At 39.9% G+C, this 27,189-nt stretch overlaps 1 protein-coding gene across 4 annotated transcripts; it reads left to right on the forward strand.

Moving 5' to 3' along the window:
- The first annotated feature begins 446 nt into the window (after positions 1–446).
- Positions 447–21,419, forward strand: phldb3 (pleckstrin homology-like domain, family B, member 3). Of its 4 annotated transcripts, XM_063880445.1 has the most exons (17): positions 447–976; positions 6,981–7,065; positions 7,746–7,894; positions 8,111–8,221; positions 8,832–8,969; positions 9,218–9,346; positions 11,583–11,765; positions 12,798–12,896; positions 15,045–15,155; positions 16,710–16,811; positions 17,096–17,186; positions 17,661–17,826; positions 19,041–19,122; positions 19,476–19,634; positions 19,961–20,183; positions 20,453–20,538; positions 20,711–21,419. In XM_063880445.1, exons 2-17 carry the CDS (start codon positions 7,053–7,055, stop codon positions 20,843–20,845), a joined length of 1,977 nt encoding a protein of 658 aa, XP_063736515.1. In that variant the 5' UTR covers positions 447–976; positions 6,981–7,052; the 3' UTR covers positions 20,846–21,419. The 4 variants fall into 4 exon arrangements, with proteins under 4 accessions (XP_063736515.1, XP_063736516.1, XP_063736518.1 ...); XM_063880446.1 differs by lacking the exon at positions 6,981–7,065 and having other exon boundaries at positions 448–976; XM_063880448.1 differs by lacking the exon at positions 12,798–12,896 and having other exon boundaries at positions 450–976.
- Positions 21,420–27,189: the final 5,770 nt, after the last annotated feature.

The raw sequence follows: 27,189 nt of genomic DNA on the forward strand, positions 1-27,189 counted from the left end.
AGTGTGTTGTACATAGGTCAACACACTTTTACTTTAGTAACTAAAATAATAATTCTCATTGTTTTCCTATATTTTATGTAGATTTGTTATAGTGCTATTTCTAATTGTTTTATGATTAATTCTCCTAATTCTGTTCTTATTTTGTTAACCCTGTAAAGCTCATCTTCCACATTGTATTTTGTATTGTAATTAATCCACCACTGATATTAAAACCATGTAAAATTGGTCCTCTAACTCAGTCGTCACTTATTAAGCTCGGGATTGGACCAAATGACTTTTGTTCTCGAAAACATGTTAAAAAATAAATTAAAATGATGCAACTGACCCTGACCCTTTGACTCCCCATTATATCACTTCAATATTAAAACCCTCCCATGGGAGCTTCTCATGAAAAGTATTTAAGTGGCCTTTTACTTCACAGCGAACTGGCAATACGCCTGGTCTGGATGACTCTTTAGCTGAGCCACTCCACAATGAGAAAGCCCCGTCAGTTCCCAGAATAGAAATCCCATTCGGGTGCAGGACTTGAACGGGGCTGTTTGTCTGTGCAGCAGGGACCGGCGGTGCAGTCTGCTCATGGGGCTTTTCATTTATGCCTACAACACAAAACACTTTTATTAGCCTGCCCCCGCGTGAGTCGTCGCCCTCCTCCGCGTGCTCTCACTTCATTCTCACCTGTTGACGCCGGTAGCAGCTCACACTGCTCTGTCATTATTTCCTGGGAGGGATTGTAACTAGGTGAAGATTTTAAAAAGAGCATAAAAGTGCAGGTAACGTGGCTGTCAGCCTGAGTCGGTGAGCTACAATAACCCTAACGCGAGCCTGACTTGCGAGTCGGAAAGTGAAAGCGCTTAAAAAGTTTGCTGAACTGACGTTTAGTTACTTTTTCCGAGTCTCATCTTTTTATTTCCCTCCGGCTTTGTTATGATTTGGAGGATCGACAGCTCGTGGTGTTAAACTAGAACACGTTTCTCAGGTAAGAGCTGTTGTTTACTTAAATGCCTGTTTTTTTAAAGTCGGCGAAAAGGACCTATCCAAACAACTAACACTTGTGTTTGTAAAGCTAATGTAGTTCCGGTTGTAAATAACTTCCCATACGAGATTTCCTTAAATAGTAGCCCTGGCATTGCTGTGATCATTACATGAGAAAGTTTGGAGTCCCTCTGTGGACTGCACCATATCTACTTTTAATTATTTCTACCCTTATAACAAAAGAGGAATTAATACAGCTTCCTGGTGCACTCAAAAGCAAAACTAACTTCTTGTTTGACACTTATCATTTGGATGTTTTTGCAGAAAACCCTAAATTGATCAAACTCAATTATGTTATGTCCGGCCCGCTGGCCTAAACAGAGCCCTGATTAATTAATATCATCCATTCCTTATCTGTGAAAATATCCAAAGTAACTTTCTCTTTGCTGCTTTTTTTTTTGTCAAACATTGTCCCATGACAATAACTTTCAGCTTTTATAATTACCCTTTTGTTTACAATGACCCTCAGATATCTCGCCTTTAATCCCTCCATCAGCACGCTCAGGGTAAACAGAGTGGGTGGGAGTGTAGGTTCAGGGAGGATTGTGAGGAGAGATTGAATTGAGTTGGGAGGGTTTGCTGTCTGGAGAGCTCTGCCTTTAATTAGTGTCTGTCTTACACACACACACACACACACACACACACACACACACACACACACACACACACACACACACACCACCACACCCACCTTTGGACAAATCTGTGTCTGAGCCCTGCATCCCAGGTTGTCATTAATGGATCACTCTTTTCTTGCATCACAATTCCCGGAGATTTACTCAGGCCCAAGGAATCTGTTCGTGCAGTTGAACCGGTCCTGATGCCAGGATTTACACACACCCACAGTAGCAGTATTTGAAGAGAGATTTTCTTACAGCATATCCTCATTTCTGCACTTCTACGTTTTTGGCCCGGTTAAAACCTAGAGGTGGTTAATGTGAGTTTTTAATGAACTCTGTTTTTATTTATTTTTTTCCCCCTGTATTGTTCATGTAGCTTCCTATGTACCTGCTGATTTTGTTGAACATGTTTTAAGAAAATCAATTGTTGAAAACTTGGCACAAGCTGTTGATTTGCACTGTTTAGTTAAACATGTGTAAACCAACATTTGAATCCTCTTAAGCCCAGAGAATCAACTCTACTAGAGCAGTGTATCCTGTTTTCTTATGTATTTGATTTGATGGTACTTAATTTGAATCCTATTTATTTTTTCCAATTTAAATGTTATCCAAGCAAAGTTCTTGTGCACCTGTTAAAGTTAACGTTGGCTTAATTGTTGGACAATAACAACAGTTTACATCCTGCAAAACATTAAAAACATATTAATTATAATAGCAAGATGTGGGTATTGTGTTGCCACTAGTGTTACCTTTTTCAAACAATGCCTAGCTATTTCTATTAGTGGAACTTTAGCCGGTCTTCATTCAAACAACTAATGATTGCAGGAACATCTTTAACACCTCATGCTGCAAATGTTGTCATGATTTCATACTGCCATAAGCTCGTCAGGTTATTTCCCACAGGAATGTAAAAAAATACAGCACAAAAAGGATATTTTTATGTGCAAGTTGAGTTTAACTAGCTGCATTGTTTCATATGCATAGCCTTCCAGGTGCCAGGTCCGGTTTGTCACTTTTTTCCTCCTGGTGACAGCTGGGTGAAAGCCAAAACTCACTCCTCTCACCTGCTTTTCCTGCTCACACGGCTTGTTCTATGACGACAGCTTCCTGGTCCTCGGCGCAGAGCCAGATGGAGCCGCATGCAGCAAGTCCAGAGGTCACTGTTGACGCTGTAGTCCACAGAACTTAATCTGTCAAATGACAGCATGCTCTTTGCTCTAGTGTAGGAACAGGTCCATAACAATATCACCTATGTAACACATGAAGAGTTATAGCTGTATACTTCCACCTTTTCATAGTCTAGCAAAAAGCAATACGTTTCTGTAACTTAAAGCAAAACTTTAAAACCTAACCTTGTTTTTCTAAAATGAGAGAGAAGTTGCCTGTTTTTCTTTGTTTAGAGCATATGTTAAGCAAGACCAGAACAAGACAGTGTAAAAAAAGGGTCTCAATTTTGACTAAAATAGTAAAGAAATGATGTATGCTCTCTGGAACCATTGAGTGCATAAGACACTAATGTTGATGTCAGGCCTTCTATTGAAAAACAGATTTGTTTTAAAGGCTGGAGATTTGTTCTGTTTGATTAAAACCCCAGCATGTAATTATGACCAATACAAATAATGTGACTTCCTTGTTCTCAAGGCAAAATAGCTGGTTTTGGTCTTATGCCGTCTGCGGATGAGAGACCGCTTAGATTAACTAAGGAAGCATTTTATCATCTGGATTTTACATGCCCCTCTGGTCTGTGTCATGCCACAGTGTTAGAGGCAATGTGGCACTCACACAGAACGGTACAATGCAGTTTATGTTGTGTTGGGCATGACTGATTTCACAATTTACTAATCCTCTGAAAATATTTGACTCTAAACTAAACTTCACTTGGAAGGAGGTTAAAGTAGAGGTTTACAGTTTTCCCATTTAATTTATTAATCTTTCAAGAGTTTACAACCGGAAAAGTGTCTGTGTTTGGCCAGTGCAATATTATTTTATAACTACACTGCTCAGACAGAGTTGTAGACAGACATTTCAGGTTATACATTCTGACAGTGAGTAAACTAAACGCCTCCTGCACTTTCTTCATCACTTGCACTTACTGTATTAAATCTCTGTTAACCTCCACCAGGTGAAATCAATATAGAACACAGTATCCGTTTCACAAGATGAAAAGTAAGCACAAGTTATTTTGTGTAGGATTTAATGCAAAACCAAATGTAGTGGAGCTTAATGACTGGATCAATATTTATTTTTTGTGCCAAATTTAAAGTTCTGTTTCAGTAAACCCACATCCCCCTTCTACTGTTTACACTGCAGTGCACACTAACCCAGAGTTTAGACCCTGACCTCGTTAAAGCTTGGTCAGTTGTTCTGTGTCACTCTGTTGCCAAATTACTGTACAGTATGATTCAATTCTACAACAGAAATCCATTAAAATGTAATACATTATAAGTTAAGACAGCAATTTGAGTGAATTGAGAGAGGATTGACCTCCAAGCCTGGCCTCTGTGGATTAATTGAACATTGTGCACAGCCCCCTCCCCCTCTCTGTGTTGCTCACATGCTCAGGCTGTAGGCGGCATTCATTTCCTCACCTAGCATGCCACCGTCAGAGCTGTTTTGTCCTGTGTGTGTTGCTGGTGGAATATAGCCGTTGTCAGTGTTGGCTTTATGGTTATGTGTACACAATGCTTTGCTCCACTGTTCCTTTCAGCCACTCACAAATGAGGGGTCCTGACAGGCAGTCATTTCAGAGTGCTACCGTGTGTTCATCATTTGGGAACTACAGTATACGATTTCGGTTTCAGAAACACAGTAGTCAATCTGTAGATATGAGTAAGCCTAGGCCTAACATAAAACAATCTTGCGAAGACAGTTGTACAGCTGCACAAAGGGAAACCTCAAAATATATTCAAATGACACTCCACCAGTGAAGACTTGTACATTTGTCTTCAGTGGTCCTGGAGGAGGAAGTTGGAAATCATAACCCAGATGAAATCATCAGGTTGTAGCGGCTCAAGGGCGTCGTTAGCAGCCGAAAGCATGACACACCTGGATCTCCGGCCAAGTTTTGCAGGTGGAGTTACATTGTGAGTTGAGTGGAAGAAATGAGACTTTAGACCGACGTGGATGTAAACTTCAAACAGTGTTGTTGTGGGAACACCGTCTCTGTACAAAATGAGATGTCCTTGCTTCCATTAACGGCTAAAGAGACCCTGATGAGTCAGCAGATTTCACAAACTGAGGTGAAGGTCTTGTTTTTATTTACTGGATTTACTCACACACAGTTTATTGAAGGACTTCTATCTGGATCATTTAAAATGTCTGAATCCTGAGTTAAAGAAAGATTTTGCTGATATGAAGACGTGGTGGGTCAATTTGACACGAGAAACATTCTGCTGTGTTGTTGAACATACTTAACTCTCTCACTGGTCTCACTGTGTGCCTGTGTGTGTTTATGAGTCAGCTGTTGCTGGTTATTGCTGATCTGTGGTTGATAATTATCGTTGCAGGCTGATACAAGAGTCCTGAAGATCTCCAGGGTTTCAGTTTGAGAGTTTAGGGTTTTATCTTGTGTTACCGCTGGGAAGTTATTACATAACACATACACGTAAACAAACACATGCCCACTCTGTTCACTCCCTCGCTGCTATCTCGTTCTCCAGAGGCGCTCCCTCCCAGCATTAAAGACTCATTATTTTGGGAACAAAACTCTGTCTTGTTCTTTGATCGGACTCGAGCTGAACTTTTCCTCTTTATTCATAGTCGTTGCTTTTACCACTGTCTCACTATCTCTTGTTTTGTTTGTGCCTTGTGTTTGTTTAGCCTTTTGTTTGGTGCATTTGACCACTTTGTTAACATGAAAGCATGGACTTTACTCCTGAATGCCTTTCTCTTTCGGCCCCCCAGTGTTGATAGTGTATCAGAGTGGACTTTAGCTGGTGGTCAGATAGCAAGCGCTTGCCCTGATGTTTGTTTGGATAATAATATAACTTGTGTGAAGCTCTCTTTGCTTTGTTTTCCCAGAAATTGACAGCTTTTACCAGACAGTACAGTAGAATCAATTTGTAGGGGGACAAATGTACAGTGTAGTAGGCATGTGGGTCCTCCGATTTGATAGCCGGATATGTTTAGTAAAAATAAATATGCAATTTTTTATATGAATCCTAAGTTCAAGGATTTTAATATTTGTTATCGTGCCCATTGAATGTGTGTCTACATCTGCCAGTGGGCCATCACAATAACAGCATAATAATGTGTATTTCACTACAGGAGAGACAGGAGTGTTCTCTGCAGTTGGTTGGAAAAAGACTTGTGTGTATATCGGGTTAAGGAATTGGTCAGAATAAGCTAAAAACGACTGGAATATTGTCCAAGTCTAATATCATTCATCCATAACATATAATAGTGATGCTCCCATGAAATACCAGCACTGAAACTGTGCATATTCTTTACTATCTTTCCAACTTGTTCTTCATTAACTTGTTGGTGTGTTTGCGTGTTTGACTGTTAAGTTATTCAAAAACACTTTATTCAAAATGTCAGTGAAACTTGAACTTCATTATGCAGTGTAAAAAACAGTTTGTCAGATTATTTGCTTATTTTGCTGCTTCTGAAACATGGTGGTTGTGTTTATTTTCTGGCGTTTAAAACTGATATTGTGATATGACTGTCTAATGTAACCGCAGTATAACAAACAGTATATAATAAAATGCATTTAGAAGTGCAGATTTCACTTTTCAAGTGCAAGTTTATGCATATTAATGATCAACAAGGAAAAAGCTAGTCACAACTTTGCACATGATACCTTCTGTCTGTCGGTGTTTCTGTGCTTCTCCTTCTGTCTGACCTCCTGAGCCTGCTGCTTGTCTGTGTTCTGTTTTATTTTTAAAAAGCTTATTTTGGGCCGGAGAGGGCCTTTTTTAGAGTTGAAAGGGGGAGACACAGGGCAGGACATTGCCTGAATGTTCGGCCAGGATCAGGATTTCTACCAGCTTACTAGGCAGCGTGGGCCACCAGCTCTAACCACTGAGCTATCCAGCAGTGCCTTCAAATATCCTCATTATAAGAAATATTTATGTATTTTTCTTCAGTGAACATTATTGTGTTCTATATCCTCATCTATTTTACTGCATGTTGCACATTTGCTGTATCACTAGGAACATGATACTGGCCTTTGACATTTAACACTGCACTTCCTGCTGTTTTCTCTTTCCTCTGTCTGTCCATGCCTTAGAAGGGATCACCCGTCTCCAATCTCTCTCTCTCGATGTGTCTCAGTGTGTCAGTCATTGTTTGGAAGCCCTCACTCATATGCTGTATATTTATGTCTAGGCTTCCACTACGCCTGCACCCTAATAAGGTCTGGATCCAAGGAGAGAGGGAGGGCACAGAGGGCGAGGGGAGATGGTGGGAAAAGGTTGGACAATAGGCATCAAAAGTATTTTCCCACAAGTTGGTTTTAGTCTGTGCATGTGTGCATGTTTCTGCAGGTTTTGTGTACAGAGACACCAGACAGTAGAATGCTAAAGGGCAGAAATAAAATAAAGAGACAAGGATAATAAAGGTCTTTAGGTTGACATATTCCCAAAAGATGGGAAGCACTTTGATGTAGAACAATGTTAACACTACGGTTTTGCTTTTGGACATGAATGTGAAAAACAGAACAAAAAAGTATGACGTACTTCAAAAGACTATTCTTATTTGCTCCAACATATGTGGGCCACTGCTCCTTGTAGTCCATTGATTGTTCCATTCATAGACCGCGTTGCTGGTGCACATCAAAAGCCTCCTAATTTATCACTCTTGTCTCCACACACAACAAAGTCCCTTGGTGGAACCCTGAAACATCGCCCACACCCTTAACCCTCCCTTCTCTTTCACTATTGTTTCCCCTACTAGGCATTTACTCCATCAGTGACAGGTTTCTGGAAGCAGGTGGTGCATTTCTGTCCTCACGCAGTACTACTCAGCTGTGAAATCTCCCACTGCCAACTGTCATCTGATCCCTAATACACCTTCAACCGTGCAGCAGATTAGATTACCACAATATTCACAAAAGTGAGTAGCTCTCATTGCTCCCCTTGTCTCTGCCTTCAGAAATGCCCCAACATAACATGGAGAGCACCAGGAGCCCGTGGCAGCAGGGCCTGCGGCCACCGTGGATCACCAGAGTGGCTGAGGGTCACAGCCCCGCCTCCTCGGGAGCGGAGTCCGATACAGAGAGCAGCAGCACGGAGAGTGAGAGGGTAAGTGAGGGAAAGGTCGTTGATGAAGGTGATCTTCCTCTTAATGTCGAACTTTGAGGTGGCGGCACATTAAATCCCCCTCTAGCTCCTGCTTGTAAGAGGAAAGAATGCTAAAAAAAAATCAATGAGTCACGACACATCACTAGACTCAACCGTTTACTGTTGTAAAACTTCCATGTTTACACTTTCATACTTGGTTTCCCCCTTTATTGCCAGTCTTGCATAAAAAAACTGGAGCTGGCCTCCGTGAGGGTCCTGCCGTCTACCTCGATGCTCCAACAGCGAATCACAGAGATCGACCAACAGAAGGAGGAACTAAAGATTGAAGTGAGCATCTAACATGATTGTTGCCCAATCAAATACAGGCACCAGAACAGCTCATTCTCTCAATCCGAAACAACCTCGAAAGTAGCTTGCTTTTCCATACTTTAACCAAAAAGAAATGAAATATCACTGAAAATAAATAAATAATTGTTATTCTTTACAGTTGTAAGGCCGCCAGTTTGGCACTGAGTTGTCTTAAGGCTTCTTTAATGTGTAACCTCTTGTGGAAAGTTGGTTGGGCCAAAAAAGCTATTTAAAGATCTGACCTTGAGCTTTACTTTTCTACTGTTTTTTTGCTACTTTTTACGCTTTCAGAATAGAGGAATTTCTGAGAACACAATCTGCAGATGAATCAATGTATAATAATCATACATTTAAGTCCTAAAACAAGTTAAACAATATGTAAAGGGTTCTTTAAGGTGAGTCGGATTGCTGCATCAAATAAACAACCAAAACCGAGTGTTAAATGAATATTGATGTGTCAAAGGACTATACTTGGAGATTGCAGACTTCAGCAAACATCGATACAGTCACGGTAAAGGAATGCATATCAGTGACTTGCTCAAGCCGTGGTCAATATGATTCAGCTCGGCGGCGTCTCCTGTCCTTTCAGCTGCAGCTGGAGATCGCCCTGCTGCAGGGAGAGCTGCAGACGGAGAAGACTCAGCTGCGCAGACACACACAGAAGCTGCAGGCTCTACAGCAGGAGGTCAGACGGAAGGAGAATCACAGAAAAAACGACAGACAAAAGGTATCATGCAGTACTGCTAAAAAACGTATTTCATTGGTTACAGACGTGTATGTATTTTGGTTTTGTGATGTTTTACCTCATGATTCTAAGTGTAGGCTCAGTATTGATCTGCAGAAGAAACTCTGTAAACATGTTGTGAAACCGACTTGTTATTGTGTTATTTTTTCTCTTTTGAAATATTTTTATATATATTGCTTTGAAAAGTTGAGGTGATGACTGTTCTCCTGCTTCACTGCCTGTCCCTGAAGGAGCGAGAGAATCTGGAGGAGGAAAGACGGAGGGTTGAGGAGCTGAAAGGGAGGTTTGAGGAGAAGGAGAAACTGCTCCCGAGTCAGCCGGAGAGCCAGAGAGAACTGCTAACACTGCAGCTGAAGCAGGTGAGCGTCCTCTCCATGTATGAAGAAACCTATAAATGGCGGTGTGGTGCCAGGTTCATACATTTGTTGGGACTTGCACCCCATAATGCTTATGAAATGTGAATATGAAATGTTTGAGGAAATAAGGCGGGTGAGTTTTGATGTAAAATTCACAACAGCGATCTCAAGCAAAAGATGCTAAAAATAGTGTTCATTCATGCAACTTTTTATTATCCCTGCCCTTATGTGTCTGTGTCTTGTGGATCCAATCTTGCTAAGCATATTTATACGTAAAGAACATCCAATAAATGATGTCGTTACCGGCTTTCCAGTTGATATACGGTATGTAACTCTGAGACTGATCCTGTTTAGTCTCATGACACTGTGTCTCAGATGCAGGTTGTGTGAGCATCTGTTCTGACTCCTATACATCATGTTGTGTCTGGTTGCACAAAGTGTGATAGTGCAGTACCTGTTCAACCTGCTGTGTTTTTCACACACACACACACACACACACACACACACACACACACACACACACACACACACACACACACACACACACACACACACACACAGTGTTGGGAAGGATACTTTCAAAACGTATTCCGTTACAGAATACAGAATACATGCCCAAAAATGTAATCTGTAACGTATTCCGTTACATTACCCAATCTGAGTAAGGTATTCTGAATACTTGGATTACTTCCACATTGAATTGCATTTTATAAGTGTAGGAATGCGGCCATCAAATCCTGCTTACTAAACAGGCCTATTCTGGTGTGTTCTTCTGTTCCAAATGGCTAAATGTGTTAGGCCCAAGTCTGCATAATACAAAAATCTAACTGCAGTCTAAGCTAACATGAGCTAATTTTAGCTAATGTTAGCTAGCAGGTCAAACAGGGCTCTTTCAACGGCTCCGGGGATAGTAAATCAGCACATAGGATACAGATACTGATACAACTATACAATAGCAAGGTGATCAGTAAAACTACAGCAGGTGACTACTCCTGGATATTTTTTAAAATGTGTATTATTAGTATTCTGAACACCATCTATTTAAATTCTTACTGTAACGTAATACAGTTACTCATAATTTGTATTCTAAATACATAACGCCGGTACATGTATACCGTTACTCCCCAACACTGCACACCCATTTTTTTACCTGCTATGCCACTTTTGCTGTAAAAATTTCCCCGCTGCGGAACTAATACAGGATTGCTGATTTTCATTCTGATCTCACACACACACACACACACACACACACACACACACACACACACACACACACACACACACACACACACACACACACACACACACACACACACACACACACACACACACACACACAAGTACTGTAGACTTTTCGTTGTGAATGTGGCAAAACCAGATGAGAGACCTCCTTGTTTTAAAAGCAGTGTTTAATGACAGGGTTGGTGCAGCATAGCAGCAGGTTCTTACTTTAGGTTGTGACATGACAGATTTCTTTGGAAAGATGCTTTAGAATCTGGTTTGTCACATATAGCCATACAGAAAAAAACTGATACATGCACGCAAATAGGGTTTAAGTGCACACTGCACAGGAAGAAGAGTGCAGGTATTTTGGTTAGGAGGCAATGAATCTGCACATGTTTTTACCTGCACTTGCACTTTTATATTATATATTTACATTTTGATAGCCTTCAGGTTTATTTTGGTATTGAAGCCTTTAAACCAGTGCTTTTATGTGCCAAGAAATATAATGTAAAATCCCAGAAGTTGTCTGATAAATAAAAATGTGATGTCCTCTTTATACTATATATAATAGACACAAACTCGTGGCATTATAAAAGCAAGTATAAATATTATATATTTTATTCCTTCCATAAACTTAGTGCAAACCTAATATTATCATTTTTTTAAGTAATTGACTTTGTTTTTAAATAGTAAATAAAGGAACCAGCTTCACAATTGGAGGTTTAGCACTGCTTTATGACGAAACCATTATACATTATGAAATGACTTTAGTAGCTTTAACTAAAGTTTGTCTTTGAGAAAAAGAATTTATTCACAGATTAGTTTGAAGAGAGGTTAAACGACAAAACACAAGATGCATCTCGAGCGTTGTTCCATAATATCTGAGTGCTGTTTGAATAGAATAGAATAGAGTTTCAATGTGTTATTTGTCAGCATTAATAAGAAAACGTACAAATGTAAATAACGGCTGGTAAAAATGTGTTGTATTTGACTCGATGATTCATCATGATTGCAGGAGAGAGAGGCGATGGAAGCGGCGGTCCGGGCGTTTGAGGACTGGGAGTTTAGTGTTCTGGAGAAGGAAAGCGGACTTGATGAAGATGACGAAAGCACGGTTGATGAAGATAGGGAGGATGAGAGTGAAAGGGAGATGGATAAGGAAATCCTACGTCAGCAGCATGTGATCAACAGTGGACAGGTAAACAACAACGTTTGGTCAGGGGAATTTTTTCTCAGAGGATTTCACAGCTGCCCCTGACGTGTTATACGGTTTACAGCTTATCTGTGTGTCATATGCTTCCTGTCAGTGTTACCCCCGCTGGCTGACATGGGATTAACCTTCACACACACTACTCGTAATACAGAGTTGTGTGTTAATAGACTTGTGCACAGAGCCAAAAAAAGAAAAAAAGCAACATCCCACAATCTAATCAGTATGAGACAGTAGCCGGCAAAGACGTCCACTTTGTCAAATATGACAATGTTGGAACTCAAGGTCCATGTCAACCAAGCTATTCAAAGTTCATGAAGAGTTTAAAATATTTATTTGACCTTCCCTTAGAAATGCATAGATTGCTATGAAATCATTTATTCTGTCCTAATAGTAGTGTACTGTTCCCCTGATACATTAATAACCTTTAACAACCTCAAACCCCACAATATGTATAGTTTTTCTTTCACAGCTACCCACTTCATCCTAACGCTATTATTTGTTTGCATTAATTTAATCAAAAATAGTTTTGTTCATGACTCTGATGCTTCACGTTTTACACAACAGATATGCTCTCATTTTAACTGCACAGCTTTGAGCACCCCCGAGCAGTCCCTTTGGTGTAACTGCAACTTAAAGCATTTATTTATGCGTCAAATGTATTTTCCACAAAGTACATTTTTGTAATTTACTATATTTTAGGGGTTTATCAGTAATTTATCATGTTAATAATATTTAATTTTAAATTGTGGTAATCTTATCTGCTTCACGGTATTTATATTTTTCTTCGTACTGATTTCTGATCATATTTATTGATCCTTTTTGTGTCTGTCATACGGTATACATCAGTGTTGTGGGAAAATGGATTGGGCAAACTCATTCATATCAATTTAAACTACACACTACACAGAATAGACAGTTGATTCACTTTCACGTTAATGCTTTTGTTATTGCCAAAGTTTGCTTTCTTGTTTCCCTTATGTGTCCTAAGAAAATGTTTTCCACCACCCTCCAATTCAGGCATCTGAAATGAATCTTTCCAGGCAAAATAAGGAGTGTGCAGAGCAGAAAGTGAACTTTAAAGCCACAAATCTGAGCTCCTCCTACAATAATCACAGAGTGAGTTCTTTGCATTAATCAGCAAAGCTGTAAATCTGCAGATTCTATTTTTTTGCACTGTGAAAATCATCATTTCCTCCAAAGGCCTCCCTACCACTGTAAAGCAGTGTGCACATGCACTCTCCTCAAGTCACAGTCCATGGTTGTCATTGCAGGTTAAGACTTGTCCTCCTTACTCTCCACCCCGTTAAATCGTGACACGAGCGTGAACCTTTACCTCACTCTCACCAGTATCACCCTGACACTGTCACATGACTCCAGACAGCAAGCTTAATTACATCAGAGGCCACCCTGAGAGAGAAATCAAAGGAGCAGGAAGGAAAGCAGAGCAGTGACAACGTTAATGAAGATCGAAAGATAAAATGCATGAGGGGATTTGGATTTTTTTTTAAAAGCACGGCTACATTGTTATGGCTAAGATTATATTCAGGATTATTTGTGTTCAACATTGGGCTCATGATTATTTGTTTTAATAATGCAATGGCATTACCAGCAGATTTTAAATGTGCAAATGAAGAGAAAAATTAGATTAACTAAAAAATGTCGAACAGACTTGGAACCCAAATGCGTTATAGTCAATAACAACAGTAATTCCACCAGACCATGCACTCAAACACCAATTATTTATTCAAACATTATTCTTAAACTTTAAACCTGTTTCTGACAGACAGTCTTGAATAGACCAGGCTTGATTGTACACACCAGAACAGTAAATCTAAATGAAAAGCGACGACGTACCACACGATTAATCTGATTTACTGTAGAATCCAGGATCATGATTGTTCATTCTGCAGCTTTGTGACGGAGACAGTAAAACTCTGAAGATTCAGATTTCCATGATAGTTTGAGGAGGCCTGGAAAATGTTTGCCCTTGCATGAGTTCTCCTTAATGTATGACCACAGTGAGGTGCCAACTGTGAGATCTCAATATCTAATTAAAATGACTGAGATTTAGAAATGTGTAGAGTCGTTTACATGCTCTTTCCAACTGTTTCTGTATTACCAGCTTATATACAGTATGTATATATATATATATATATATATATATTTATATGTGTAGAAAACCTCCATAATAAGGTGCTTCCAATTTTCTTTGAGAGTCATCACTCTTACGCACTATAAGGACTCAAATTCTACAACCACGCTGTGAGGCTGTACTTTGACACAGTGGTGTTGTGAGTTAAATGCTAACACCAACATGCAGACATCCTCAGAATGAAAATAGTAATGACTGATGTTTAGCTGGTATGATACCTTGTTCACTAGCTTAATTTAATAATATTTTCATGTTATGGTTGCTGGTAAGCACACAACGCGAGGTACAGCTGATGTGTGCTATATGTAAAGTCAAAATCAAAAAGATGACTTGAGTTTTTACAATTTAATTGCATGGTTTGTGAATGATTAAAGAAGGTTAATTGGAAAACTGTATCTCCATTTTCTCATTTATTGACTAAAACAGTCAGTAAAACATGCTTCGAGTTTCCTAATCCTCCAATACTTCCAACTTTCTCTAAGATAGAAAGTGAAAGCAGCTGTAAAATGTTTTTGACGTTGGACCTCTTCACGTACTGGCAGAAAGTTTCAAAATTACTGTTGTTCCATTCACAATTCAGATTTAACAAGAATACAAGCATACAGACAATAGATTAGATTGTGTTGATAATAACATTAAATTGTTCCTCAACTATCTGGAGAATGGGAGAGGAAGAGAAGAGGGGGATTGTGTGAGAGAGATGGTGGTTGACTCAGCTGCAGATGACAGCTCACTCTCTGTATGTCATTCTGTCTGTCTCTCTCTTACTGTGTCACACTTGCTGCCCTAATGTCATGATTAAAAACAGCCCATCATTTATTTTGTGTTACACTCTCGGTCCTGCTGTCCTGTGTTCCTCTCATGCCTCTCATTAACTTGCAAATGTTTGATTTGCATTGTGTCTTGGCTCAGGAGATCAGCTCGGCTCGGGGCTCCGCATTTGCTCTCGGATCTGAAAATATGTTTACCCAACATTACACCTTAACATAATGAAAAGAAGAAGTACACTCGGGGCCAGCCAGATGAATCAGCTGCAGCACATTCCCATTGTTTTGAGGAGGAGAAACCATGTAGCTGTCCACACTGATGGGAGTTATGCTGTTAATTTTCAGGAGCGAGTGCAGCAGTTACAGAGACAGCTGAAGGAGATGGAGAGGGAGAAGGAGAGGGAGATGAATGCCTTGAGGAAAGAGAGGAGAGACCTCGTCCACACAAATCAGACGGTAAGAGGGATTTGTGATATTATGGATTATTAAAAACCACCAATACTAAATCTGGGAGTTCATTCATTCATTTTTACTTGATTGGAAACAGCATCTGTGGCAACTGTATGAAATCCAATCCCTATTTCCTCCGTAGTTTGTCAATTCTTTTTGAATTTCCAAATCTGATGTATAGCATTCAAATGCATGTGTTGGCCTTACAAGTCAATAGTGGTTTTGGTGACATAGATTGTTTAATGAACTGTTATGCAAGTCTCCATTTCTTACATCAGTTGTGCAAAATGAAGTGTCAATATTAGTTCTCAACCCAACTAATTTCTGAGGTAAAGGATTTAAACCTGTTTTTTAGATGTACAGATGTAGTCTCCATAGTCACTGTATTTAATATCTAAATGTTTTTTGGTTTTTTTTGTATATTTTATTTCATGTTACTGTGGAAAGACCACCCTGCCATGTGTTATCAGTGTGTTATGAATATGTATGTATGGAAGTCAGTAAGTATGTGATTTACTCAGTCTCTAATTAAACTGTGCTGTGTCTTTATCACACCACTAGTGGTTTGAATTTGATCAGACTTATGACAGCACCAGTTAAAATCAGTAGGAGGAGTGGAGATCTACACGAGGAAAAAGCAAATCAGACATAGGAGAGAGACAGAGGGAGGGAGGGAGCAAGGGGGAGTTGAGAGAGGGAGGGAAGAAAAGGGATAGAGGGAGGAGTAAGCATTGTGAGGGAGGGTGCTGCTTTTGTGAATGTGTGTGGACATGTGAGTGTGTGTGTGGATGTGTGACAGGGAGAGAAGGCAAGTTTGGAGAAGTTCCGCATCATTTTTAACAAGCGGTAAGCCAAAAGAAACTTAAATTGATCTTGGTGACTGACAGTTTGAATTGTGTTTGTCAGAAAACTGCCTTAATGTGTTAAGTTCATCTGGGAGAGAGAAGGGCAACAGCTGGAGGGAGGATAGAAGGGAGTGGCAAAGGAGGAGAGAGGGACAACACGGTGTCATGACCAAGTGTGTATGACTATATGACCGTGTGCAGGATGTACTTCACTTCTGACATGTCTGGTTAATGCTGATGGCTTGTTTTGTCCTACAGAAACTAACGTCTGTAGCAGATGGTTTAAGGGAATTGAATCCAATGCGATATCATAGTTGTAACAAGACGCAGATGTAGAAGAAAAGGATATCCGAGGATCCGTTGCACAAATCTTCTCTGTCCACACATCGCCTGTGGGCATGTACGGGTGTAGAGTAGTGAAAGAGAAAGATAAGAGTTAAACAGTTGACTGCATGTGGCAGCTGAATTACCCATGTGTTTGTGAGTCAAGCAGGGTGGGAGGGAAAGATAGAGAGGCAATGATATTTTTTTTTAACTCATTATGAACTCCCTCTCGGAAGTGGAGTTTTAATTTTCAGCCAGATGTGGTATGTCGAACGCAAATCAGTGTTTGTCATCTTCCCTGCCGCTCCGGTTTATTTAATACTGTTTCTCTTTCAGTTGTCATCACTGATACGTTACTCCATTTCAAACTAAATATATTCTGGTCCTACAGGTTCTCAAAGAGAAGAAGCCGCCCACTGATTGGTCGGACACCACTGGTTCAGCCCCCTGCATGATGTCCCTTTCCCCTCTGACAGTTCACAAACCTCCTCAGGTATGTCACCATGGAAACAGCACTTGAGTACAACTGACGGCATGTGTGTAAAACTAACATTTGGTTTCAGTTTTGATAAAAGGGCCTTTTTTATTTTCTCAACAAAGCTGTCAATCATTTAGTCAGAAAACTCTTGAGACATGTCCCAGTAACTTTTAAAGAAAAATGTGTATGGTCACACCAGCTGTCAAAAACGTGGAGATTTTAACAGAATTGAATGTTACAGAAATCCATACAAACATGCACATTTTAAAGTCACCTAATCTCTTCATTTCATGTTGAAGGAACCAAGCAAAGCGTCTGCCAGTTTGCCTAGAAGACGGAGCTCACATCGCAACAACAACAAATTCAACGACAGGCCGCTGTCCGTACAGGGTGAGCGATACCATCCCCCTTTTCCTATTTTCTCTTGTGCTCTTTATTCGCTTACGCTGAAGGCACCCTGTTATAGAACAATACCCTCTCTCTCTGCACTCTTGTCTTCATTTTGTCTGACTGTTTGTTCAGTTCCCTCCCTTTTAGTCAAATCAAAGGTGTGTCGGTTGAGTCCACAGGTTGTTATTACGTTGGTAGAAAGCAAGATTTTCCTGTATAGGCTGGATGAGCCACAGAAGAGCCTATATACTTGATTTCCAGTAGTATTTTTTTCACACCCACACCTATCCGTCACTAAATGTGCCTGATCTACCAGGTCATGTCAAGTCTTGCCAGATTTTCTTCTCCTATCTTATAAGAAAGCTGTAACTGAAATGTCTTCATCTAATGTGATTCATTCACCAATTTTCTCTCATGCCACATATTATATAAAGTTATTCTCACTGAACAATGCTCGTCTCTTCCCTCTCTCAGGGTTGGTGAGGATGCTTCCAGACAGCCAGTCCCCGGGGGCTTTTACTTCCCCTGTCCACTCCCATAGGCTCAGCAATGGGCACAGCAGTGGGCACAGACCTGGGAGCAGCAACGGAGGCGGGTTCCTCACACCGTGCAACAGCACAACCAGCTCCCGCGCTGCCAGGTCAGCTACTTCCCTGCTTGTTTGATGAGGCAATATGCCAAAAGTTTAAGAAGTAATATTGAAGTTGCGCAAACACATGTCAGTCATAAGTAATAGTAGGATAAAGTACTGTAAGTCAAAGGACAGTTTGGATAACCGCAGAGTTTTATTTAAAAGCCTGCCTGTGGTCATTCCTATTTGCCTCATTTGGTGTCTTTTCTACTATTTACACATTCCCAGATCTTATCTCGGGACGTTCTGTACAGTGTTATAATGACCTATAGGAATGATGACGGAAACGACAAGAAATTAGACCTATTACAATTAAGTGTTTGAAGAATGTTGAGCATTTTGGCACAGGGACAAATATTATCGATAACTCAGACAGGACTTTGACTGATGCTCAGAGTGTAGCTGTCTATATACGAAATGCACCAACAGTTAGGCGTAGTGTGATGTGTGATAAGGGTGCACAGACAGCTGCAGTTTAGTTTGCTGGCTTTGCTTGTTAGTTGGTTTGTTATGCTATTTAATATGTCATGCTCTCAAAGTACCAAAAAATACAGTTGCATTTGTCGGACATGAACATAACTTACTTTAAAAACAAATAGGTGTGTTCTTTCCCAGGTTCTACAAACAAGCTGCCTCAAAAAAGGGCTTCCTTCTTTAAACTCAAGTTTTTTAGACTTATCTAATTAGAGAATCAATGTGCATTTTATAATAAACTCAGTGTATGTCTGTACAGCAGTTTAAGATAGGGCAAGGTGTATATTATTATCAGTTCAAAAATTGTAACAGATGAGCACATTTTTATACGTTGAACAGTGTTGCAGGATTTATTGATCTTAAACGTGGTATTTGGACACTTTGTTAGTTGTGTCATGTTCCATCAGTCACATCAGTCACATAGTGATTGACAAGTGAAACAAATTCATTCCTGGATTGCGATTCAACATAATTCCAACGTGCTGTTGTTTTTTGTTTATATGTTGCCTACATTGTACTTTGTCTGTTACTGATTCACAATTTGATGTGTTTAGCTCTTTTTGGTTAAAGCAAACTAATTTTGGACTGATCTCAGTGGCCTGTTTCTATTTTAAGAGAAGGATGGAATGGACTTTTGATTTTGAGGACTCTTCTATGCATTCTAGGGTTGTTTGTATCATGACTTTTACTGTATTTGGCCGATGCAGCTGTTGTGATATAATTGATGAATCCTCCTCTTTCTCTCACAGCCCGTCTCTGTTGGACCTTGTTGAGATCGAGAAGAAACTGAGGGAAGCCAGGGCAGAGAGAGAGAGGCTGCTCAGAGAGAGGGTGAGTCACCTGCCGTGGGAAACGCTCGCTGACACCTCTAATCACCCGCGACACACCGCATTAGACACGGCTGTCTGATCACTGACGCCCACTCAGCTCGCACATGAGGGTCCAAGAGAAAAGCCAGCAGATGTCTGGATGTTGGTAACGCATGTTTACAGCATTGGAAAAGTCCAAGACTGAAGAATGTGTAACCATATGATTGTGGGTTTATGTGGAGTATGAAAGTAGACGAAGCAACTTTCATATGCACATATTGAATTCAAATGTCTTTTTTTTTATGCACGTGACAGGAAATCCATCTTAAAACAACTTAAATGGTGTCATCATTGTGTTCATATGTTTGCACACAGGAAGAACGGCAACGGTTGTTTGTGGAGGAGAGAGAACAGAAAGAGTTAAACTCTCCCAGAACAGAGCCACAGGAACCTACAGAGCCAAAGAGCAAAAAGTGGCTGGAGACAGAAATGGAGGAGCAACCGGAGGCCATTTCTCCTCCAACCTCCCCAGAGGTATGTATGAAAGGACAACCATCGGTTTACATGAATTATATCAGCAACGTGTGTAATCCGAGCAATACACAGTCGAAAAATTAAATCGAAATGTATGCAGCAGAACCAAAAATGGTATTGTTTGTTCAATGCATTTATTTGTTGATTTTTGGAGTCAAAGAAACTGTTTAAAAGTGAAACCTTATCAGAAGAGGACAAAGAAAACACGTTGAATACAAGACATGCAATAACAAAATTTACCCGCATGCACACACGCACGCACGCACACACTCACACACACATTAATGGGCCAAATGTCACAATACATTGTTAATATCTGATTGCAGAAGGCCCTCCAGCAGCTCAGCCTGCCCCTCTTCCTCTCTCCAAACTTTGACCTCCGGGCCCATGTGGAGTCTCTGGGCCATGGAGTAAGTGGCTGCAAAGACCTACGCCTGACGCCGCGACGCTGCGCCGGCTTCCTGACCAAACGAGGGGGGAGGGTGAAGACCTGGAAGAAGAGATGGTTCCTGTTTGACATGGACCACAGACGACTAGCCTACTATACAGGTTAGACCGGCTGGGGGAATGGTGTGTGTGCACATAATGACTGCTTGTTTGAATAAATATATGTGTCATTGGATCACTGTCATGATAAACATGCTGTAAAATAATATTTCATATATAACATCACTTTTCAGTCTGTATCCTCCACTTGTTATTAATTGTATTTTCCCCAAAATGGTTTACGTTGAGATAGAACCACTTGAAAGCATTTGTTTTTTTAAGTATGAGTTTGTTGTCACCACATTTTTCCCACATGTCTCTGTTTACTGCAGACTGTGATGAGAGGAAACTAAAGGGAGTCATCTACTTCCAGGCCATAGAAGAAGTTTACCTTGACCATCTACGAACAGCCAATTCTGTGAGTCGTTAAAAAAAAGCTTGTAAAGAAATATTGTTACAAAAGATTTACCTTTAGTTTGGGGTTTCACATGAAAAATACAACATATGTATGTTAAGGTGCAACATCTTGAAAGTAAATTCATTGTTATTCATCCTTATTTATCACATTATTTCTGTTTCTGTAACTTCAGTCTCCGCGGCCCAGCCTGACGTTCTGCTTGAAGACGTATGACCGTCTTTTCTTTCTGGTGGCTTCCAATCCGGTATCCATGCGGATTTGGATGGATGTCATCGTCACAGCAACAGACGAGCACAGCCGTTATTGACCTCCTCCATACTTGACTGTGAAACCCTCAAGTGATTATTGAGCGGACAATGCACTGAGTGTGTCAGTAGCTGATTCTGTACCTGGACTCATGAATCTGTGGATAAAGCGTGAGACGTGGAGGTGCACTGGCTCCAGATGTTGAACAGATGTGCACGAACGCAGTGGGGGAAACTGTTACTTGATGCCTGAGTGGCGGCTGAGGTTCAACACTAAAGCAGTTGCAAGCCATAAGCAGTTTAACACATCAGCCTGCAGCTGGGAGTCTGTTACTGCCAGGTTTCTCTTTGAGCCTGAGCTCCCCTTGCTGGTCATAGTGCAGCATTACAGCACTGGTGTACACAAAAAGCATATATTTTATTAGACTGTGTGCTGCGTCACTATTTCTATTTGTTTAGTGTTGGATTCTTTTATATTGTCAGGTGTTTCCTTAACTATATCCATATTCTGTATATTTGTTTTCATAAATTACATTTTTATGAATTAAGTTATTTGGAAATGTATATGGGTTTGAGAGGCAAATAAATGAAGGCAAACACTGTTATGAATGCACTATTAAACGTTTATTCGTAAAAGGTTTGTTCAAACTTTATATTTTTTCAATCAAAATCTGTATTGCCAACTTGATAATAACAATGGCACAAAACTATCAGAATTTTCTCTGAATTCATATTTAGCTATTTTGCAATGTGCTGTTCAGGCTCTTGCACATACAGTAAGTTATTATTGCACATAGGTTGTATAAATCGTAGTTGCATAATGTCCAGTCGTCTCTTTTTCAGTTGTGTTTATTGTCATCTAAAGATATTTCTTGTAGCACTTTAGATTACTTTTCACAAAACACTGTTCTTTTAATGATATGTTTTATTTAACCAACAAACAAATATGTGAGCGGTCTTGCATCAAATCATGCGCAAACTCCAACTTCCCTGTCACCTGCGTAAATTATTACCTGTTTCAAGTGTGTGTGTGTGTGTGTGTGTGTGTGTGTGTGTGTGTGTGTGTGTGTGTGTGTGTGTGTGTGTGTGTGTGTGTGTGTGTGTGTGTGTGTGTGTGTGTGTGTGTGTGTGTGTGTGTGTGTGTGTGTGTGTGTGTGTGTGTGTGTGTGTGTGTGTGTGTGTGTGTGTGTGTGATCAGAATGAAAATCAGCAATCCTCTATTAGTTCCGCAGCGGGGAAATTTTTACAGCAAAAGTGGCATAGCAGGTAAAAAAATGGGCGTGCAATAATACAGAACGAGCTAACATATTAACATGCTCACTGACACTTTATGACTTGTATTGTTTATGCACGTAAAATATCACATGGTTGTTTCCTCCCTCTTTCTGCATTGCCTGTCATTTTGATTCTCTTCACTTCCTCTTTGTTCCAAATTAACAAAATGATCTGATGAAACAAAAACAAAAGCCATTTTTATCTTTTTTGGGGGGAGGGGGTTATACATATGCAAATCAATGGCTCACTTTTGAAAAACTGTTTTATATTTTGTTATAAAATTCTAGTTTGGAACGTTGTTATGTGATTCCCTTAGAAAACAACTGAGGAGACTTCAAAATTCAAAGGTCTAATGTCACATATTCACAACTACAATGCAGTATTGATTGAAAAACTTTGGTCACAAGTTATTCAACAGTGCAATTATAATACATAAAACAAGTTCAGGCGGTAAGTAGTCTCATGCCCTGTGGTATATAACTGTCCCTGAGTCTGGTGGTTTTTTCTCCTGATGCTGCGGTACTGCTTCCCAGATGGTAACAGAAAGTTTATTGCTGGGGTGATGGGGGTCTTCCATAATCCTCTGGGCCTTCTTCCTAATTGTTACGGTAGTAAAGAGAGATTAAAAAAAACTCTGTTGTGCTGAAGGCCACACCCAAGAGGCATCTTTTAAAAGCCATCCACACTGAGATGACGCAGTTGTTTGACTACGACCAGGGACCCTTCCATGCTGGTGAAACCTTTATTTATTTCTTTATCAAATGTGAAACATAGATCAGTACTTTATATACTTAATGAAGTCGGCAGTTGTAGGTTTAAATATAATGCATTTACTTCTTCTCTAGAAACAAACATATCCTATGCTGACCATCACTGTTGGCCGTAAGGTAAGATAATTGTTTTAGAAAACTCAAATGATTGCAAGTTGTAAAATGTCGGGTTTATTTTGTAAGTTAATCCAGTCATTTTGTCAAATATACGTTGTTTGTTATTGTTATAATAATTGATATACCTTTACAGATGTTCTTATATGAGTTTTCTCACTTTCCACTGTAAGGTTTGATAAAACACATGCAGAACATTTGAAATAGTTATCAGTAGTTAACATCTTCATGCTGGCTTCCTTATTTCATCTTTGAAAGGATGACATTGTTTCCTCATGTTAGTGATGAAACCAGTGACAGTAAGAGTCTGCACGTTAACTATCACATTGTGAATTATTCCCTCTTTCTACATTGCCTGTCATTTTGATTCTCTTCACTTACTCTTTGTTTCAAATGAACAAAATGATCTAATGAAACAGTTGAGTACTTTAGGGTGGAAACAAAAGTCATGTTTATCTTTTTCTGTTTGTTGAAAATGCAAATTACCAGCTCACTTAAAAACACATTCATATTTTATTATACAATTCTGCTTTTGAACATTGTTAGAGACATGTTTTTTCATTACATTTGAGACCTATAACTTAGGCCATAAAACAGCATAATAGGAGACCTTTAGGAAATATATTTTTACCATAGTTCACTCTAACCACAAGCACAAAACACTCACTGGCCACTTTTTTAGGTACAACTTGCTAGTACGAGGTTGAAACCCCTTTTCCTTCAGAACTGCCTTAATTCATCGTTGCATAGACTCAATAAGGTGCTGGAAACATTCCTCTGTTGTTTTGGTCGACATTGACATGATAGCATCACCAGTTGATGCAGATTAGTCGGCTGCACATCCATGATGCAAATTTCTCATTCCATCACATGCCAGAGGTGCTCTATTTAGATCTGGTGACTGTGGAGGCCATTTGAGTACTGTAACTCATGATCATGTTCAAGAAACCAGTTTGAGATTATTTAAGCTTTATGACATTGCGCGTTATCGTGCTGGAAGTAGCCATCAGAAGACCGGTACAATATGATCATAAAGGGATGGACATGGTCAGCAACAATTTTGTCCTGATGCTGCAGTACAGCCCGCCAGACGGGAGCAGACAGAACAGTTTGTTGCTGGGTTGATAGGGGGTCTTTGATAATCCTGTGGGCTTTCTTCCTGAGCTGCTGGGAGTCGAGGTCCTCCATGGACGGCAGCTCAGCCTGGTGATTTGCTCTGCTGTTTTCATCACCCGTCTTACGGTTGAGGGTGAGCAATTACCATACCAGGCCATGATGCAGCCAGTCAGGTTGCTCTCTATGGTGCTCCTGTAGAAGTCGCAGAGTATCCTGGAGTCCATGTTAACCCTCCACAGCCTACGGAGGAAGATTAGCCGCTGTCGAGCTGTTTTGGTGGTGGTGTTTGTTTGATGAGTCCATGTCAGGTCCTCACTGATGTGGACACAGAGGAACCTGAAGCTGCTGCCACTCTCCACTGTAGTCCTGTTGATGGCAATGGGGGCGTGTTCCTCTCTCTGCCGCTTCCTGTCACCCAGAATCAGCTCCATGGTTTAGCTAATGTTGAGATGGAGGTTGTTCTCCACGCACCAATATATCAGGGTTTCGACCTCGTCCCTGTATGCAGTCTCGTCGCCATAAGTGATCAAGCCGATGACAAACTTCTTGATGGAGTGGCCACGCAGTCGTGTATGAACAGGGAGAATGGGAGAGCCTTGAGGGGCTCCTTTGTTGAGGATTAGGGTGGAGGGAGATGTTTTCCACCCGCACTGCCTGGGGTCTGCCCATCAGGAATTCGACAAAGACTATGTGCTGCGTCCATATTGCTGTTTGGTCTAAGATTGTTTAATATTGTCAGGTGTTACATTAAGTATCTCCATATCCGGTATATGTCTTTTCAAAATTACATTTGTATGAATTGATTTATTTGGAAATGTATGAATGCACCATTAAATGTTTATTGATAAAAAGTGTAATAATAACAGTGGCACACAGACATCAACAGTTTCTTCACATTAAGCAGTTTCATATTTAGCTATTTTGCAATGTGCTGTTTAGGCTCTTGCACATACAGTAGGTTGTTATTGATCATACAGTAGGTTGTAAATAGTTGCATCATGTCCAGTCTTCACTATTTCTGATTGTGCTTATTGGTAAGTTTTAATTATATTTTCACAATTGGTCTTGTGTCAGGTGAGCTATAATTGTACAGCCTTGTAATTGTTATTTACAGTACAAGTGTATTACCAAATATATTTTGTGAATTTTCACTTCTTTCAGGGAAATTAAAACTTATAAACTTGATGTCCTTCAGGAGTGTTTGTTGTAGCACTTACAGTTACATAACTTAAGTGTAATAAAAACACTGTTATTTTCATGCACACACACAACGTTGTGACACTTTATGTCTTCTACTGTTTATGCACGTTAACTATCACATTGTTAATTCTTCCCTCTTTCTACATTGCCTGTCATGTTGATGCTCTTCACTTCCTCTTTGTTGCAAATTAACAAAATGATCTGATGAAACAGCTGAGTACTTGAGGATGGAAACAAAAGTCATTTTGATCTTTTTCTGTTTGTTGAAAATGCATATTACCAGCTCACTTAAAAACACATTCATATTCTATTATTAAATTCTGCTTTTGAACATTGTTATGTGATTGCCTTAGAATTTGACTGATGAGACTTGCATTCATGTAGTAAAAAGAGATTCAAAACTCTAGTGTGCTGAAGGCCACACCCCACACACATCTTTCAAAAGCCATCAACAAGCTGACACCAGTCTGACATGACTCAGTTGTTGGACTATTACCACTGACCCTTCCAGGCTGGTGAAACCTTTATTTGTCTCTCTATCCATTTCTAGGCAGTTGTTTATTTATATATAATGTATTCATTTCTTCTCTAGAAACTAAACATATCCTATGCTGACCATCACTGTTGACCGTGAGGTAAGATAATTGTTTTAGAAAACTCAAATGATTGCAAGTTGTAAAATGTTGGGTTTATTTTGTAAGTTAATCCAGTCATTTTGTCAAATATACGTTGTTTGTTATTGTTATAATAATTGATATACCTTTACAGATGTTCTTATATGAGTTTTCTCACTTTCCACTGTAAGGTTTGATAAAACACATGCAGAACATTTGAAATAGTTATCAGTAGTTAACATCTTCATGCTGGCTTCCTTATTTCATCTTTGAAAGGACGACATTGTTTCCTCATGTTAGTGATGAAACCAGTGACAGTAAGAGTCTGCACGTTAACTATCACATTGTTAATTATTCCCTCTTTCTACATTGCCTGTCATTTTGATTCTCTTCACTTACTCTTTGTTTCAAATTAACAAAATGATCTAATGAAACAGTTGAGTACTTTAGAGTGGAAACAAAAGTCATGTTTATCTTTTTCTGTTTGTTGAAAATGCAAATTACCAGCTCACTTAAAAATACATTCATATTTTATTATACAATTCTGCTTTTGAACATTGTTAGAGACATGTTTTTTCATTACATTTGAGACCTATAACTTAGGCCATAAAACAGCATAATAGGAGACCTTTAAGAAATATATTTTTACCATAGTTCACTCTAACCACAAGCACAAAACACTCACTGGCCACTTTTTTAGGTACAACTTGCTAGTACGAGGTTGAAACCCCTTTTCCTTCAGAAATGCCTTAATTCATCGTTGCATAGACTCAATAAGGTGCTGGAAACATTCCTCTGTTGTTTTGGTCGACATTGACATGATAGCATCACCAGTTGCTGCAGATTAGTCGGCTGCACATCCATGATGCAAATTTCTCATTCCATCACATGCCAGAGGTGCTCTATTTAGATCTGGTGACTGTGGAGGCCATTTGAGTACTGTAACTCATGATCATGTTCAAGAAACCAGTTTGAGATTATTTAAGCTTTATGACATTGCGCGTTATCGTGCTGGAAGTAGCCATCAGAAGACCGGTACAATATGATCATAAAGGGATGGACATGGTCAGCAACAATTTTGTCCTGATGCTGCAGTACAGCCCGCCAGACGGGAGCAGACAGAACAGTTTGTTGCTGGGTTGATGGGGGTCTTTGATAATCCTGTGGGCTTTCTTCCTGAGCTGCTGGGAGTCGAGGTCCTCCATGGACGGCAGCTCAGCCTGGTGATTTGCTCTGCTGTTTTCATCACCTGTCTTATGGTTGAGGGTGAGCAATTACCATACCAGGCCATGATGCAGCCAGTCAGGTTGCTCTCTA

Source organism: Eleginops maclovinus, chromosome 3 (genome assembly GCF_036324505.1).
Source record: "Eleginops maclovinus isolate JMC-PN-2008 ecotype Puerto Natales chromosome 3, JC_Emac_rtc_rv5, whole genome shotgun sequence".
Taxonomy (NCBI): domain Eukaryota; kingdom Metazoa; phylum Chordata; class Actinopteri; order Perciformes; family Eleginopidae; genus Eleginops; species Eleginops maclovinus.

Excerpts from the sequence above, each read along its gene's own strand:
- phldb3 (XM_063880445.1), top strand. Across the intron at positions 17,187-17,660 it reads CAGGCCGCTGTCCGTACAGG|GGTTGGTGAGGATGCTTCCA; the intron begins GTGAGCGATACC and ends TCCCTCTCTCAG. Across the intron at positions 20,184-20,452 it reads ACGACTAGCCTACTATACAG|ACTGTGATGAGAGGAAACTA; the intron begins GTTAGACCGGCT and ends TGTTTACTGCAG.